The following is a 16781-nucleotide window of genomic DNA, read 5'->3' as shown; positions in this document are numbered from 1 at the left end:
CAAAACCAGGTCCCTTCACAAAGGCTCGTCCTCCCGCCCGGTGTGTCCTTTCCTTTCCTTTCCTTCCCGCCCAAGAAGCCGGCCACCGCGGTCTAGCCTCTATAGAGGGCAGTGTCTCTCCCTGCACAGCTGTTTTCTTCCTGGCTGGGCTCCAACTGTCTGCAGCTGTGTCACAGTTGACCCTTGAACTACGTGGGGGTTAGGGGTGCCACCCCACCCCCACCCACACAGTTGGAAATCCACATACAACATCTGACTGGCCCCAAACTTAACTACTAGCCGTCTACTTTGCCCAGGAGCCTTCCCGACCACACAAACAGCAGGGTGGACACAGATTTTGTATGATATATGTAGTGTATACTGTATCCTCATAATAAAGTAAGCCAGAGAAGAGAAAATGTTATTAAGGAAATCGTAAGGCAGAGAAACACACATTTAGGGTGCTGTGCTGTATTTATCAAAAAAATCCCATGTGTAAGTGGACTGGTGAATTTCAAACCCGTGTGGTTCAAGGTCAGCTGTTGTTCTACCCACACAACCCCTCCTACCCTTGTTCTTGCTCTTACTCTCTCCCCCTGTCTTCTTCCCAAATTCCTTCCCCTCCTCCCTCTCCCTCACCACCTCACTCCACAGAATTTGAGAGGATTTGCAGGAATTCATTCAACATGAAAGAATAAGTCATTATGACAACATAACAGGGAATAGCAGATCGGTGTAAATTCCTGATCCCTGGCCTCACTGGGCCCACCTGCCTACTTGTGTCTCTCTGTTAAGCCACCCTCTGAGCCCCCCGCCCCCCACCCCCGCAGTGAGCATCTCAAACCTTTCCCTCACAACCTCTGCCGCATTCCTCTTTCTCTCCCTCTCCCTCCTTGACCTTGTCTCCTAGAAAGGAAGTGGGGAGGAAAGAGGGAAGGACAAAAGGAAGGAAGAGGCAGCCATGGGTAGAAACCACATCTGATGCAGTTACTCTGTGCACCAACACGGGGCACTGTCTACACCCACGTCTATGACTCTGCTAGCCCACAGAAACTTCTCGCAGTAACAGATAAGCAGGTCCTCTCCCATTCAGGAGGTTCTGATGGTGCCCGCTGCCTGCCCATTGTTCCAGCCTATAATTTCCCCTTCCAGGCTGGTGACCCACCTGACCGGACACCAACCCCAAATTCCTGGAGCTTCAGACTCTCGGATACGACTGCCTATAGGACAGCCCCCTAACCCCTGTGGTCCCAAATGTGCCTGGGACTCCACATGCCCAGTGCAACCCCAGGGCCTTGGCTGGCACCACCTGTCTCAGAGAATGGCCTTTCCAGGGCATAAGCCGAACCCCAGGCACACCCCGTCTGTTCACCCCCAAGTCTGTTGGTATTTCCTCCTAGACACTCTCAGGTGTGTCCATTTCCCCTCTCTCCCACCTCCATGGGTCAAGCTGCTTTGCCTCTTGTCTGCACTGTGGTAAGAGCCTCCTTTCTGCTGACCTATCTCAATTCTTTCTCCTTTTTGTTCACTATCCTGCTCTTGTCAGAATGCTGTTTTTCAACTGAAGATGTGACCATGTCACTGTCCTGATTGAAGTCCCTGCATTGCCCCTCATTGATTTTAGGGTGAGGACCTGTCTCCTTCACCTCTCCAGCTTCACTCAGGCCTTGACCCCCTACGTTATACTGGGCTCCCCCTGGCCACAGGGCCTTTGCACATACTGTGGCCACCCCCTCTGTCTTCCTTCAGTTGCTCTCCTCTCCTCCTCTAGGCTCAGCTGAAACACATCTCCGGGCAAGAATCATCTTCCCTCCCTTGGGAAGTTCTCTCCCTCCCAACACTCTATCCCAGTTGGCAAGTTCACATTTAGTTGTCAGATAAGGTGTCTGTCACCTGTTTTCATTATCCAGTAAGTTCCACAGGACAGAGCCCCAAGCTATATTTAGATGCCTCTCTAGCCCCAGAGCCTAGACCAGTGAATCGGACAATGCAGAAATATATCAATCTGAAAAAAGACACACGTGAATAACTGAGGAAGTCCAAAACAGTGAAATTATGGATTTTAAAATAGTAACATGATAAGCATGAAGAACACAGAGAGGCACATACCACCAGAGGTGGACCCAACTTTGACTCTAACCTTCTGAGTGGCCCAAATCAGGAGGAAATGTGCCAGACTGCGTGATGCACAAGGTGAAAGAGGTAAACACAGATCAGCTGTTCAGGAAGAGCTTTGGCCTTCCCAACCTAGAGAGCCAGAAGCAGGCTCAAGATGTGGAGGGGGAAAGGCAGGTGGCCTCATGCTAAGGGCCGATTCCAGAAATCACATGAGAAGACCCTGGGACGCTCAGATAAAATCTTACAGATGCCCAGTGTATGAGACAGAGGAAATTGGAGTGGTCCTGTTTGAAGCTCGGGGGTGCTTGGAGCCCCACCTGGCCCCTTCCCCACCCCCTGACCCTTCTCCCCTTTCTGGCAGCCACCAGGTGTAAAAACCACTGATCACAGCCCTCCAGAGACACAGCGAGACTTCTGACAAGGCAGGGGGTGGTGTCCTCCCACCCCTGGCTTTGACTGTCCAACCTGGCTGGACATGGTGGGGGCAGGGGCCTCGACAAACACAGACGGAGCCAGGCCTGGTGATGCTGCCGGGAGTGGGGCCACCCTGGCCCCACAGCAGCACCCTCCCCTGTCACCTGTGCCGCCTTCTTCACATAAATGACTTAAGCCTCCCCCTCACTTCTCTCCCCCCAGGCTGAGATCCTGGGAAACCAGCATCCATCCCCTCTGTAGAGGGCAGGGGTCAGCCAGCTACTCCCATGGCCCAAGTGAGTGCCTCCACCTGATTTTGTACATAAGGTTTAACCATTACTGTCTGGCCCTTCAGAGAAAAGTTTGCCGACCTGTGGTCTGGAGCTCAGCAGTCTCCCAGTGCCCGAGTCAGAGCCTCACACAGAAAGCACTGGACAGATGTCCCTGAGTGAATAGACGATTTGGAACTAACAGGCAGGTGACAGCTGGGGGGCCAAGGGTCCCCGTCTCCAGGGCGCCTCCCTTCACCTGCCCTACAGGTTGGACTTCTATGTCTATTTTCCTCTGCACGGTGGCTGCATTACTTTAAGTTTTTAAAAATGAAGATAATGAATGAATAAAGAGTTAAGAAAGCCACAGGCCAGGAGTTTGGCTATGCTAATATTACCCTACAAACTTTTTCAAAATAATCATTCCCATTTTTTTTTGAAGCTTATTCATTTTGAGAGAGACAGTACACACACAAGTGGGGAAGGGTCAGAGAAAGAGGGAGAGAGAGAATCCCAAGTGGGCTTCATGCTGTCAGTGCACAGCCCGACACAGGGTTCGAACCCATGAACTGTGAGATCATGACCTGAGCTGAAATCAAGAGTCGGATGCTTAACTGACTGAGCCACCCAGGTGCCCCCTGCCCCTGCTGAACCATTCTGTTTTAAGATTTATTTATTTTTGAGAGAGACAATGCAAGCGGGGGAGCGGCAGAGAGGAGAGAGAGAATACTAAGCAGGCTCCACGCTGTCAGCAGAGAGCCCAATGTGGGACTCAAACTCACAAACCCTGGGATCATGACCTGAGCTGAAATCAAGAGTCGGACACCCAACCGACTGAGCCACCCAGGTGCCAATCATTCTTAAAAGGATGCCAACAGTTTTATCACTGAGCAGAGAGCCCTCCGAGATGAGGGGAAGTACACCACCAAAGGGCCCATGATGTGGCCAGAGGCACTGACCGGCAAAGCATCTGTACTACATCAAGAATAAGATTCCGGTGTCCTAGTACCTGGTCTTCAGCCATTTCCGGTAGCAATGAATTGGCAAGACCTATTGCCTTCCAGCCAACAACAAACCATTGAGAGTAAACCCCTTGTCATAGACTGAAGCCATTTGTGGGCCATTCCCACCAATCTTGGCTCGAGCCAAATCCTGCCTGTGTTTCCTCCTTTAAATTAATGTCTTTTTTTTCTTTAACTTAACATTTATTTTAGAAGAAAACCTTACACTACCACCATTCACGGGCAAGTAGCAGTGATCAATAAAGGTGACCCTAATTAGGAAAACAAACTTTTCACCCAAAGTTTAATTCCTCAAATGGCAAGGGAGACCCTCTCGCCTGCACAGCTCCGGGCTGCAGAGAGCGAGCAAGTGTGAGGGGGGTGCCAGCATCATGAAGGGTGAAGGGAACTAGGAAGGAGCTGTTCAGAGGCGGGGGGATTCAGGCCACATTTACGCACCCTCTGAATTAAACCTCCCTGTGTCCCACGCTTCGGGAAAGGCTAGGATGGAGAAAACCTGGTTCTCTCTTTTTCTCAATTGAGCCTCATGCAGCATTTCCCCATCCAAAAAGGTTGTGCCACGGGGTACAGGAGCGTGGGCCCCCCGGCGGGGCCCTCACGCACCACGACTGTCCCTGGTGTGGTCCCCTGGGCTGTCGGTGGCCTGCCTGCAGCTCTGGCCTGGAAGCCCCTTCCACGGGGATTCCTCCTGAACCATCTGGGAAGGGACACTACGTGGACGCGGCTCTCTCAGACGAAGTTGTGTCTCTCAAGGTCTTGTGTCTCTGGAGCTGGGATTCCTTTCAGTGACCAAAGCTCTGGGAAGAGTGAATTCAGCCACGCTACCATGACCTGCACTGGCAGGCTGGCCCCCCGGGACCTGGCCCTGTGACTCCAAGACTGTTTCCATGACACCGGGTGGCCCCATGTCATCCTTTCTCAGGATCTCCCTCCTCTGTGCCACGGGATCCCCTCCATAGGAGAGGGAAGAGAGAGAAGCCCGCTGATAGGAGGTCCCTGTTGGACCCCGACCTGCTGTCTGGCCCTTGTCAGAGGTGAGCCAATGCACCAGGCCCTGCAGCTTCTGACGCGAGGCCTGTGGAGACGCGGGCGGGCACGGCTGAGCACAGGCCAGGTGCCCGGAGCTGCCACTGCCTGGCCCTTCTCCCGCCCCACGCCCCCGACCTGGGCCAGATGGGCACCTCTCCCTCCCTGAACAGGTGGCAGTGGCCCAATGGTGGCTTGGGGGGCGGTGACCTGGGCCAGCACTATCTGGGCTACTGACCCCACATTCCCACTCCACTGATCCCAGAGGTAGGGGAAACCCATCCCGGGACCCTTTCCCAATGGTGAAAAACTTCCATCTGTGGGGAGAGAACCCAGACGTTCCCGCAAAGGGGCTCATTCGACACAAATGAGTCGAAAGTCAAAATCATAGTGGAGTGTCTTCATGGGCCGCTGTCACATTTTGAAAAATGCCTGGGGACAGGGGTATGCACCTCAGTGGGGGAGGGACCCTACATATCCACATTGGGCAGGGGGATGGGGGGCGGCGGGAGTCACTGGAAGCGGAAACCCGGTCACTAATGCGACAGAAGGGTCCCCGCAGGTCTGCCAGCGCCGTCAGCTATGGAGGCGAAGAGAAGGAGCCAGCAGCGTGCCAAACCCAAGCACCCAGTTTCACTGAACTTTTATTGAGTTTATTTGTGGGATGCATGACAGGAAAGTCTTTCCATCATTAGTGAGGAGAAAAGGTCATTTCCACAGTCACTTTGGCACACACTAAACTTTGTCTCATAAAAAAACCGGAAAAGCGACGACAATGGAGCCTATGTTAATTACGTCATTGGATACATACAAAACACTAATAAAATATCCCTGATAAACCAAAGTGCATATAGACAGAGAGCACAATGCCCAGGACCGTATTGCACCTTCCCAGAGTCAGAGTCACTCGCGTGGCCTAGTCAAAGTTGGAAGTTAACAGTCGTGAGAATTAGTACGCGTTACACACCGAGTATGTACATAACAGTAGTTGGAGCCGGGGAGGAGGCTGGGTGCTGGTCCCAGGGATGCCATTAGCAGGTGGCAGGGGGGCTGGGGCGGGGGCGCTACACGGGTCACACCAGGGGCCGGGCGTGCTGCCTTCTGAGCAAGGCAGCACTGGGGGAGCGCCCGGGATAGCGGTAGGGGGCTCAGCAAACAGTCAGTGCCGACTGGCCGCATGGCCTCAGAGTGGGTCTCTTCTCTGCAGTGTTGGCTGGAGCCAGCACACCTGGGTCCCCTGCACAGGACACCAGGGCCAGAGGGGAGTCAGGCCCTCTGGGTTGGGAAACCTTACTCTGGGCGAAAAGTGGATGAGCGGGACTGCCTCCCCCTGGGCCTGCCACTGCCTGCTTCCTATACCTGGATTCCGTCCCCGCTCTGAAGCTGGACTTAGCAGCCAAATCTGTTACCTTTCAACTTTAAGGCATTTTCTACATAGTTTTATCTAAGCAAAAAAGCAATAAAAATTGAGGTAATTCTGTAGTTGTTCACACTGGTAGGTGGCCGCATCCACATCAGTTTCTCTCTCTCTCTCTCTCTCTCTCTCAACCTCTCTCTCAATCTCTCACCTCTATGGATGGGGTCATGTGTGCACGATGAGAAAAGGCCATTGGAGCTAATGGACAGAGAATGGAAGGGGCGGTGTGTCCCAGTGTCCCACTGGAGGGACACGTTCCCCGCCGTCTCTGTTTAACCCGAACCCGCGAGGGGATGGGGCTCAGGGAGAGGGGTGGCCAAGGGCTGTGTAAGTTGGACGCAAAGGCCACAGGAAGCAGGCCACAGTCACACAAGTCAGGAGGACACACTCAGCACAGGGTCAGCAGCAGCAGCAACAGCAGAGGCGGCCGGGAAGCCCCCGACGCGCCCCCGGAATCTCAGGGCCGGGCCACCCAGCTCAGCGGCACAAAACACGCCCCAGAGCCCCTCTGGCCTCGCCTCGCTGGTGGGCGGTGTTTGAAAGGGGACCGGTGGGCTTGCCCCTTGACTTCTGACCTGCAGCTCCAGCTTGCAGGGATGTGGCCCCGAGACGTGGTCACCAAGTGGTCACATTTGCACTCTGGCCTCTGGCCCCTCCAGCACCAAGACAGATCTTTGCCCCTTTACACGCCATCACCAACCAGGTCCCGGCCCCCCCACAAGAGGCCAGTTGCCCTGGGGCCACGCCTCTGCAGAGGCGGGCCCTCCTGGCCAGGCAGCCGGCTGGGCGGCTTCAAAGGAGACTGCCGAGCACAGAGGCCCGGAGAAATCAGATTCAACCGAGAGAGCGCTCAGGAAGAGTCAGGGAAGTTTTCCATAGAAAGAGAGGAGGGGAGCCCACGGCAAGCTCCACAGGGCGCAGGGCATGCACTGGAGGGCAGAGGCAGAGTTATAAACGGGCCGGTTACTTGACGAGGTCTTCTGGACTGGAGAGTCGGGGTCCGGTCGGGACAGCCACTGAACCACGTAGCTCTTCTTGGAAGGATCAGAGATGTTTCCTAGAGGGAAGAGGAGGGGCTGTGGCTGCCGTGGCCCCACCCTGGGCCGCACGGTCACCCTGGGCAAGAGACGCTCCATAGCCCCAGGCATCCAGGGCCCTGACACCCTAGCTTGGCAAAGACCCCTCAGACAGATGGGCTCTAGCCGCCCAGTCCTCCTGCTCGCCCCCACCCCCCACCATGCCTCCTGAGTCTCAGCTACAACCTAGCACCAAGGCTCTGCCACACCTCATCACTGCATTGCTCCCAGCAGCCCCACCCGGCCTGCTTCCCAGGAACATGGGGAGTAGGTGAATCCTGGATCTATCCCCCTGCCCAGCTGGGTGGGCACATCTGACCTCCCTGAATGCCCTCCTTTGTAGATGGGATTCATGGTGGGGTCTATGGCTTGAGCTATTTCTGGGACCAAAAGAGGTGATGCACATGGCACTTGGCAAGGTGTCTGCACGCAGATGGTGTTCTGGTTGTTCAGAGGGCACTAGGCACCCCCAGTTTCCACGGGTACCCCCTACTCCCACAGGCAGCCCTGCTCACATGGGCATGGGTGCCACATCTGGCTGAGCCCCACTGTGTGGTCACCATGAATCTGCTTCTGTCTCCCAGACCAACGGGGAGTGCCAGCAAGGAAGGCATGGCAGAGTCCCATTTCTGACTGGGGAACGATCCCTGCGCTGGCCTGGGAGGGCTCAGCTTCTCCTTCTGGTTCACAGATGCTGAGTCTGGCCAGTTGTGGGGAGAGGTGCCTTCGCCTGGACCAGCCCCCCTCACCCTGGACCCGCTGTACACTGGGGGCTGGGATGGGGGGCTTACGGGGACAGGGGCCCAGCCGGCAGATCCTGGCTGTCTCAGGCCGTTCCTCCTGGCAGACCCCGAAGTTGTCATCCGCCGTTCGGCAGAGCACTGGCCGCTCCTGGGTACCATTGCCACAGGTCACAGAGCACTGCAGGTGGAGAGTCACCAGTCAGGGCCCCCAACCCATGGTTGGCTGGGCCTGAAAGAGCTCCCCACACATGTAACCCTGTAACACGCGGAAGGTGGTGAGGGGCAGAGGGTAGAGGATGTGTCAGAGGCCTGTCCTGCCTTGTCCAGCCTCCAGCAGCCACCTCCATCTCTGGAGGCTCCACCACCCTGCTTGGGGACAGGCCAGCAGAAGCCATCACACCCAGACTCCTGGCTTGGCTCACAGCTCGGCCCAGCCTGGCCCAAGGAGAATTCTCAAGTCCTCACCTTGTGTGTGGGGACGGGCTGACACAGCCGACCCAGATTGCTCAAACCCTACAGAGTGCCAAGGAAGGCCTGCTTTCAGGACTGGCGCTTGAGAAGCTCTGGGGAACCAAGTTCATGGAGTGTTCTCTCTGGTAAGAGTGTTTCTGCAAGGCTCGAGGCCTCGGGTCACACTGCACTGGTCTGGCCGGTTAGTCTGTACCAATAGTGTGATTTACGGTGAGCTCCCCACCTGACTAACCAGTGTCAGCCACACAGTGAAGACCCTGGACACCCGGGCTCACGTGGGCTTCCCTGGCTGGCGGCATTTCACGTGTGGTATCACACACCGTTGCTGACAGAATCCAGGGTGTCCCTGGGAGCCCAGGGAGGAGACGCCTGGAAGCTTGTGCCTGGCTTCCTCTGGGCTTTGCCACGCACTTTTCCCCTTTGCTGACTGTACTGTGATTTCACTGAAATACCCTGTACCTGTGAGTACAACAACTTCTCAGTCCTGGGAGTCCTTGCAATGAATTAGTGAGCCCGAGGCTGGTCGGGTTGGGGACCCCGACCCCCCAGGCCTTCTCATGTCAGCTCAGCCCTGCCCCTAGACTGCTCCTCGAGCCCAAGACCATCCTTACTGTTCTTTGCAGCCCAAGTTCAAGGCCTCCCGTGCTCATGTTCCCTCCTGCAAGCTTGGCCGGCCTTCTCTGCCCTCAGGGATGAGAGCCCAGGTCTCCCCTCGTATCCTGGAGTCCAGGCCACCCTCCGTCTCCTAGGACTCCAGGTTCCTGTAGCACCTGGCAGCCTCTGCCCTACAGAGTGGACACGTTCTACTTGGTCTCTCGACAGAGCACTGGCCGTGCAGCCCCACTGGTGCCCTGAGACCTACAGGATGTGGCCCGGGGCAGGGACTGCATCCAGACTGAGGTGGAGCTCCCTGACCCCCTCAATCCCCTGCAAGCTTGGTTTGGGGGCTGAGGACACGGGGCCCGCTTACCTGGGACCAGGGTCCGGCCCGCCACCGGCCAGGGCAGAGCTCACGGTTGCAGGCCCGGCGGCCCTCGGGCCGGGCGTCGTTGCAGTGTTTGGTGTGCACGGAGCGGGTGGTGTTGTTGTGCAGCAGCTGTATGCAGCGCACGGTGCGAGCCTGCGTGCCCGTCCGACCACAGCTCTGACTGCAAGGCTCCCATTCCCCTGTGACCCACCTGTGGGGGCAGAGCAACAGGTCAACCCCCCACCCCCCACCCCCCACCCCCAAAAAGCCCGCCAGAGCAATGGCAGCAGCCTGCTTCCCGCCCCCACCCCCCAACCCCAGACATCTTCCCGTTCTGCAAAGATGTCCTAGAGCCTGGCCGTGCCTCTGTCCGAGGTCCTGCAGGTGACAGTCACCCACTGCTGGGATACCCTGGTTGGGACGGTGGGGAGGGCACAGAGAGCCCCAGATCTGTCCCTTCTCAGCTTCTGCTGACATCACAAACCCTCCAGGGCAGCAGTGTGGACTCTGCCAGCACCCACCCCACGCAGCCCCATGTGCCCGTTTACCAACCCTCTTCTCCCCTGGGGGCCCCGCAAAGGGAATCTGGGCCAGAAGGTCAAGACCGCCACCGCTGCAATGAGCTGCCTGGGAGACATCTACCACAGGACGAGAAGCAAGGCCAGTACCCTCTGAGCCTCAGTTTCCCATGCGAGCATTACCACATGTCACAACGTCTAAGATGCGTGGTATAGTTTCAGTGCGGCAGGTCCGAGGCAAGGATGCACCATACAGCCTACGGCATCTTAGACTCCATGAAATGGGGGGAGGGAGAAAGAATCCACCAAACGTCGCAGGGAATGTGAGGCCCAGAGCTGCTCAGGGCCTGGATCCCGCACCTCCCTCCACAGGAGCCCCGGGGGTCTGCCTTCTCCTGTCTCATGGGACCCTGGGCTGGGAGAGCCGGGCGGCCCCGGGGAACTCACACTGGCTGGGAGCACTCCTGTGGGTTGCAAGCCCGGCGGATGGCTTTGGGCTTCGTGAGGGCGTCGCAGAAGGCTCGGTGCACCATCTTGTGGTCTAGCCTCCGGCGGCAGCCATACTTGGTGAACTGGGAGCCTGAAGACGAGAGCTCGAGGGGGCTCATGGGGCAAGTGCAGCCTCCAGGGGGTGTGGAGAAGCAGCTTCAGCCCCATTCAGCCTAGCCTTCTGATGGGGTGGGAGGTGGGGCAGTGTGCCAGAGGCAGGCCTTGGAGACGTGCGGCCTAGTGTCCACCCAGTACCCCAGGGGAGTGAGGGGAGAGCCCAGGGAGAGTGGCTGCCTTGTTCCTTGGCCTCTAAGCTGCCTCCCTGGGGCAGAATGGACGGCTCTGCTTCCTCTCGATCACTTAGCCATTTAATCCATCTTGAATTCACACGCACTGAGGACTCAGGATAAGCCTGGAGGTGGCTAAACATAAAAACATGGCCTCTTCCCGCCATAGCCTAGGGCAGCTGTTCTCAAATGGGGCGATTTTGACATCTGCCAATATCTGGTACACCTAGTTGTCACCACTCAGGGTAAGGGGTGTGACTTGCATCTAGCAAGTAGAGGCCAGAGATGCTGCTCAACATCCTACACTGCACAGGGCAGCCCCCACGAGAACTGTAGAGCCCAATATGTCAGCAACTGCAAGATCTCAAAACCCTAGCCTGTGGGTAAGACACAAGAGAATGTGACTGTGTCCATGTCGCAGGGGCTGTCTGCAGCCTGCTCTAATCTGGGTGTCTGGAGGTGTTCCAGAAAGCAGAGAATGGAAGGATGCTGATTTTGTGAGAGGGCAGTAGAATGGCTTCTGGGGAGTAGGCGGCCTGTGCAAAGGCCCTGAGGCAGGAGCACAGCATGTCCAGGAAAAGCAGCTAAGGCCAGTGTGGCCAGGGCCTGGTGAGCAAGGGGTGGGGGCACCAGTGCAGTGGGAGAGGTCAGCAAGCTGCCTGGACCACAGAGGCCATAAGGAGAATCTTGTTTTTCTCCCAAGAGCAGAGGGAGCTGCTAAAACTTAATGATGCCAGGAAGGGATACCAGCAAGGGACCTTTAATAGGGCACTCTGGGGGGGACAGTGGACACACAAGGGCCAGCTAGGGAGCAAGAATGAGCCAGGACTGGGAAGATGGGTCCAACAGACACATAGGAGACAGAGTCAGGAGGACATGCTGCTGAAAAACTCCAGGGGGGGAGGGAGGCTCAACAGAATGTTGGGGTGCCATCCACCCAGGTGGGAGCACTCCAGAAGGAGCCGTCCACCTGCCTGGGCCCCAGGATGGATCTCCCCACTTTGGTAAACTCCTCTCTGTCCTCGAGATGTGGGACCCCAGGTGGCATCTTGAGGGAGGTCTGTCCTGGCCACCTGCTTCTGCTTCTCATCTCGTCCAGCTCCCAGGGAGCGGCGACCACATGGGGTGGACCAGAGCTTCCTGCCTGTCTGTCTGTCCCACCCAACTGTGGACTCTTCGAAGTCCAGGGCAGGTGGGGCCGCTCTGCACGAAGTCCTGCCCCAGGAGGGCAGGGACACCTTTCTGAATGAACAAAGACCCGCATAGGGGGCCCCTTCACCCACCCCTAGCACGGCCCAAGTCCCTCCTCACCTGCCTTGTCACCTGCCTCGTGAGGCTGTGGTAATCCACCCAAGCGCCTGCACACCAACCTTCCTCCCGCCAGGACCAGCCCCTGATGCAGGTCCACATGGGTGACATCCAAGCCCCCACATGCCCTTCTGGCTGCCTGCTGCCCTGAGTACCCCCTTCCTGCCTACCCTCTGCCCCCTCCCAGGCAGGCCGCTGCCTCACTCTCTGGCCCCTGGGGCCAGTCTGCTCATACCTAGCACATCCCTCACTCAGGTCAGGCAGGCAGCGGGGTACTGTGGGCTCAGGAAGCCCTTTGCCCAGAAGACCCCTCCCACTCAGCCCTGAATACCTCTGGGGCCCCTCACCTCCACCGCAGGGCTTGGAGCAAGGAGTCCACTTCTTCAGGGCCCACTCGTAGCCCACAGAGTCGTCTTCCAGGACATTGTTGCCGTCTACGTTGAGGGAGTCCTCGTGGATCATGTACTTGTACGTCAGTGAGATCCGGGCGTCTCCCTGCGGGATGACCTGTGCCCAGAAATGGCCACGAAGGTGTTTGCCCCACTGTTCACCCTTCCTCGGCAGCCAGCTTAGAAACTCATGCCAAGGCACACGAGCTGCCGGCCCTCATTATGTGAGGTTAGTTATGTTCTAGAAAGCACCCCAGAACGCTGAATTCTCACGGGAGCACAGGGCTAGGGTCCTGCGAGGGATCAGGATGCTTTCACTGACTGTCAATACGTAATCTTATTTTATGTGTGTTTCTGTTTAAAGCCACCTTCCTCGATACTGTTGACATTAACGCTGACCTCACGGCCAGTACACTAGGACTGAGGCCTGAATGAAGCTCGTTTGGCACATGTGTTTCCTCTGCAGGGCACACCACCTAGCTTCTTGTGCTCAGGAACAGCCGACAGCACTAGGCACTAGCTTGCGGCCATTAAAAAAAATTTTTTTTAATGCTTTATTTAGTTTTGAGAGTGAGAGGGGAGCTGGAGAGGGACAGAGAGGGAGGGGAACAAAAGATCTGAGGCAGGCTCTTTGCTGACAGCAGAGAGCCTGACGCGGGGCTTGAACCTGAGCCCATCTTGGATGCTCAACTAACTGAGCCACCTGGGTGCCCCATGCTTGGGGCCATTTTTAGACAGTAGAACCATCCCCCTAAATAAAAAAACGTGAAAAACGTGGCAGCACACATAGTGGGGACAGGCCCCTTGGTTACAGGGAGCAGAGCCTTGTGCCAGCAGAGCCTTGTGTCTCAGCTTGGCTGAGAACGTGCATGCTGGATGACTCAAATCCTTCACTGCTCTGCACATGACTGTGAATGTCCGTGAAAACTCCACCACTATTGACACAGGGATGACAAATACACTTTGGCAAGCAGGTGAATGTTCCAGGACAGACACAGCACATACCGAGGCCCGACTGCATATGCATGGGCACAGTCAGGTCACCATGGGCACTTCTGGGGCTGGCAAGATCCTGCAGGTGAGGTCAGCAGAGGGACACGCATACATAAAACATGCTGGCCCCACGGGTGCACGCTCTGGTATCGGGTGGTGGGCTCAGGTGCCATGGGGCACTGGCCTTAGCAGAGGGGCTAAAGGGCCCTGAGCCTTATCTCTAGTGTTTTACGTTTCTCACAAATAAAATGTATCACTTGTGCAACTTAAATGAACTTTCAAAGAGCGACCTGAAAATCAAGAGCCCCGGGCACCTGGCTGGCTCAGCTGGTAGAGCATGTGACTCTTGATCTCAGGGTTATAGGTTCGAGCCCCACGTAGAGAGATTACTTAAAAATAAAATCTTAAGGGGCACCCGGGATGGTTCAGTCAGTTAAGTGTCTGACTACGGCTCAGGTCATGATCTCATGGTTCATGAGTTGGAGCCCTCCATCAGCATGGAGACTGCTTCGGGTCCTCTGTCTCCCTCGCTCTCCGCCCATCCCCCTCTTGCTGTCTCTCAAAAATAAATAGGAACATAAAAAATAAAATTAAAAAAAAAAACAAGAACTGGGGCGCCTGGGTGGCGCAGTCGGTTAAGCGTCCGACTTCAGCCAGGTCACGATCTCGCGGTCCGGGAGTTCGAGCCCCGCGTCAGGCTCTGGGCTGATGGCTCAGAGCCTGGAGCCTGTTTCCGATTCTGTGTCTCCCTCTCTCTCTGCCCCTCCCCCGTTCAAGCTCTGTCTCTCTCTGTCCCAAAAATAAATAAACGTTGAAAAAAAAAATTAAAAAAAAAAAAAAAACAAAAAAAAACAAGAACATCAAGCGGGGGACTCTATCACCAGGAACGGCCTTGGACTCAGAAGACTTGGGGTCCCTAGTCCTGCTTAGAGACAAAGTCCAGTGTGACCTGGGTCTGGTGGTCTAATGGCCTGAATCCTGCGGGTCATTCCTGGGTCAAGATTTGGATGGGATGGCGGACATAAATAGGCTTGTTGAGAGGTGGCTGTGAATATCGTTTGGAGGGGAAAACTGAAACCCTCAGAGGGGAGAGTTTGAGGTCACCCAGTCGACCCCAGAGTCTCATGTCTCAAGGCTCCGTGTCAGACACCAATAGAGACCTTTGGTCCCAAGGGAAGTCCAGGGGGGGCTGTTCAGAGAGTGGCCTGAAGGATGCAGGGAGGTCCAGGGTTCCCAGGCACCCCCTCCACCTCTCCTCCCGTGGCCTGCTTGCACCCCCACTGGGCGGCCAGGGGGTGGTGGGCCTGGTCCCTTCCTCGACTTACCAGAACGGTGATGGTGCCATGGAGAGGGCCCATGGTCTGCAGCGTCTCCCGGCCGTCCTCATCCCGGTATTCCCACTCCACGCCCATAGCAATGAAGGATTTGGAATTGGGGTCCACGTCATTCTCTTCATTTAAAATGAACGTGCCTGTCTCCAGGTTCTTGACGGCTATGAATGGCAGAAGACAGCCCCTCACCATAATCACTCAGGGGCAGGAGCCAGAGGCATGGGGGAGAGGCTGGCAGGGTCCACAAGTTTGGACTGGTCAGGGGAGCGGTGGGGAGCAGAGCCCCATCTCTCCCAGCTCCCCTCCTCCAGGGGTGGGTCCGTGCCAGTGATGGCCCAAACCACCTTGGGAGCCCACCTTGCCCTCTGCTGCTCAGCCAGAACTAGATTTCCCTCCACCTTCACCCTTTTGCCTCGCTCAGGGTCTTTTCCTGGATCTGCCCCCACAGGCCGCGGGGGTGCAGGGGCTTCACACAGCAGCTGTCAGGGCCACCTCCCTACTCGGACAGCCACTACCCCCTGCACCCCGCCCCAGCCTTCTGGGCGCAGGGCATCTGCTGCACACCAGGGCGGGGTGAGGGCTTCCTGCCACAGGGTGAGCATATGTCCAGCTGAAAAGCAGGGTCTTCTCACCCCGACACAGTGCCCCATCAGCTCCCCACACATCCTCAGAGGCCTGGCTTGGCCAAGGGGTTGCATGGGCCACTGGCAATCCCCCTGGATAAATAGGTGTTCAGGAGACAAGAAACAGCAGGTCAGGAAGCCCCATGCTTCCCACTGTGTAGAAGGCAGCTACTAGGGGGGCGCTGCTGGTTGATTTTAGGAGGGCCTCAGCAAGGCATGAATATCCCAGGATCACAGAATGGGGAAATCGTTCTCCTGTCTCTGTCCGCACCATAAAAGAAAGCCTCAGCAGGTGCCAGTAGGTCCTCAGCGGGTCACCAACCCTGGCTCCTCCTGTGCAGAGACCAGGTCTCAGACCTGGAGCCTTCAGCAGGAAACCCTTAATTAATTAATTAATTAATTAAAATGTTTATATATTTTTGAGATAGACAGATATAGTGTGAGCAGGGGAGGGGCAGAGAAAGGGAGACAAAGGATCTGAAGCACGCTTCAGGCTCTGAGCTGTCAGCACAAAGCCCAGTGTGGGGCTTGAACTCACAAACTGTGAGATCACGACCTGAGCTGAAGTCAGACGCTTAACTGACTGAGCCACCCAGGCACCCTGGAAACCCTTTAGATAGAAGTGTCTTTTCTTTTGGGAATCAACTTTTAGATTCATCTTCCGTTTAAGGCAAGTGGTACTGCGTTTGCATTTTGGGTAGCAATACAAAGCTTCCTCTTAAAATAGGGAAGGAAGAAAAATGTGCTTTTAATAAGAGAGTGGTGTGTTTGCCGTGTGTCACTGGGGGTGCCAGACAGTGGCAGTTTGGGAGCCCTTGACCCAGTCCGGGCTCCAGAGCATTAGGAGGAAGGTGGGGCCCAAACTGGGAGAAGGAACTTGTCCAGGATCTCCTCAGTGGCCCCCTGGCATCACTTCGGATTCCAGCCCACAACTACCCAGGAGGTAGGGTCCAGGTGTCTTCAGCAGGTGGGGTGAGGATGGGCAAAGCCCTGTGAGGCCGTCTCAGAGGGCACAGAGGGCACAGGCAGACAGGGGCTGCCACATGAGAAGAGGAAGAGTTGTTAGAACATCCACACTTTCAAGAGATGCCAGAAATCACTATTCCAGGTAGAATCTCTTGAATTTAAAATTAAACCAGTTGAGGGATCACCTGGGTGGCTCTGTCAGTTAAGTGTCCAACTTTGGCTCAGGTCATGATCTTGTGGTTCATGGGTTTGAGCCCCCCGTCAGGCTCTGTGCTGACAGCTCAGAGCCTGGAGCCTGCTTCGGGTTCTGTGTCTCCCTCTCTCTCTGCCCCTCCCCTGCTCACAGTCTGTCTCTGTCTCTGTCTCTCTCAAAAA

General features: G+C 56.2%; 1 protein-coding gene across 1 annotated transcript in view; it reads right to left on the bottom strand.

Annotated features, from left to right (window-relative positions):
• ADAMTS2 (ADAM metallopeptidase with thrombospondin type 1 motif 2) overlaps positions 1 to 16781 on the bottom strand; it is a 244553-nt gene that overhangs the window by 4173 nt on the left and 223599 nt on the right. The window contains exons 16-21 of the mRNA XM_043585562.1: positions 14812 to 14978; positions 12452 to 12611; positions 10468 to 10600; positions 9506 to 9713; positions 8113 to 8242; positions 7213 to 7302 (exon numbers count right to left, since the gene is read on the bottom strand). Of these exons, the coding sequence (XP_043441497.1) occupies positions 7213 to 7302; positions 8113 to 8242; positions 9506 to 9713; positions 10468 to 10600; positions 12452 to 12611; positions 14812 to 14978 (888 nt within the window). The remainder of the gene's footprint in view (positions 1 to 7212; positions 7303 to 8112; positions 8243 to 9505; positions 9714 to 10467; positions 10601 to 12451; positions 12612 to 14811; positions 14979 to 16781) is intronic.

Source organism: Prionailurus bengalensis, chromosome A1 (assembly GCF_016509475.1).
Source record: "Prionailurus bengalensis isolate Pbe53 chromosome A1, Fcat_Pben_1.1_paternal_pri, whole genome shotgun sequence".
Taxonomy (NCBI): domain Eukaryota; kingdom Metazoa; phylum Chordata; class Mammalia; order Carnivora; family Felidae; genus Prionailurus; species Prionailurus bengalensis.
This window is presented reverse-complemented; position numbering and strand designations above follow the sequence as displayed.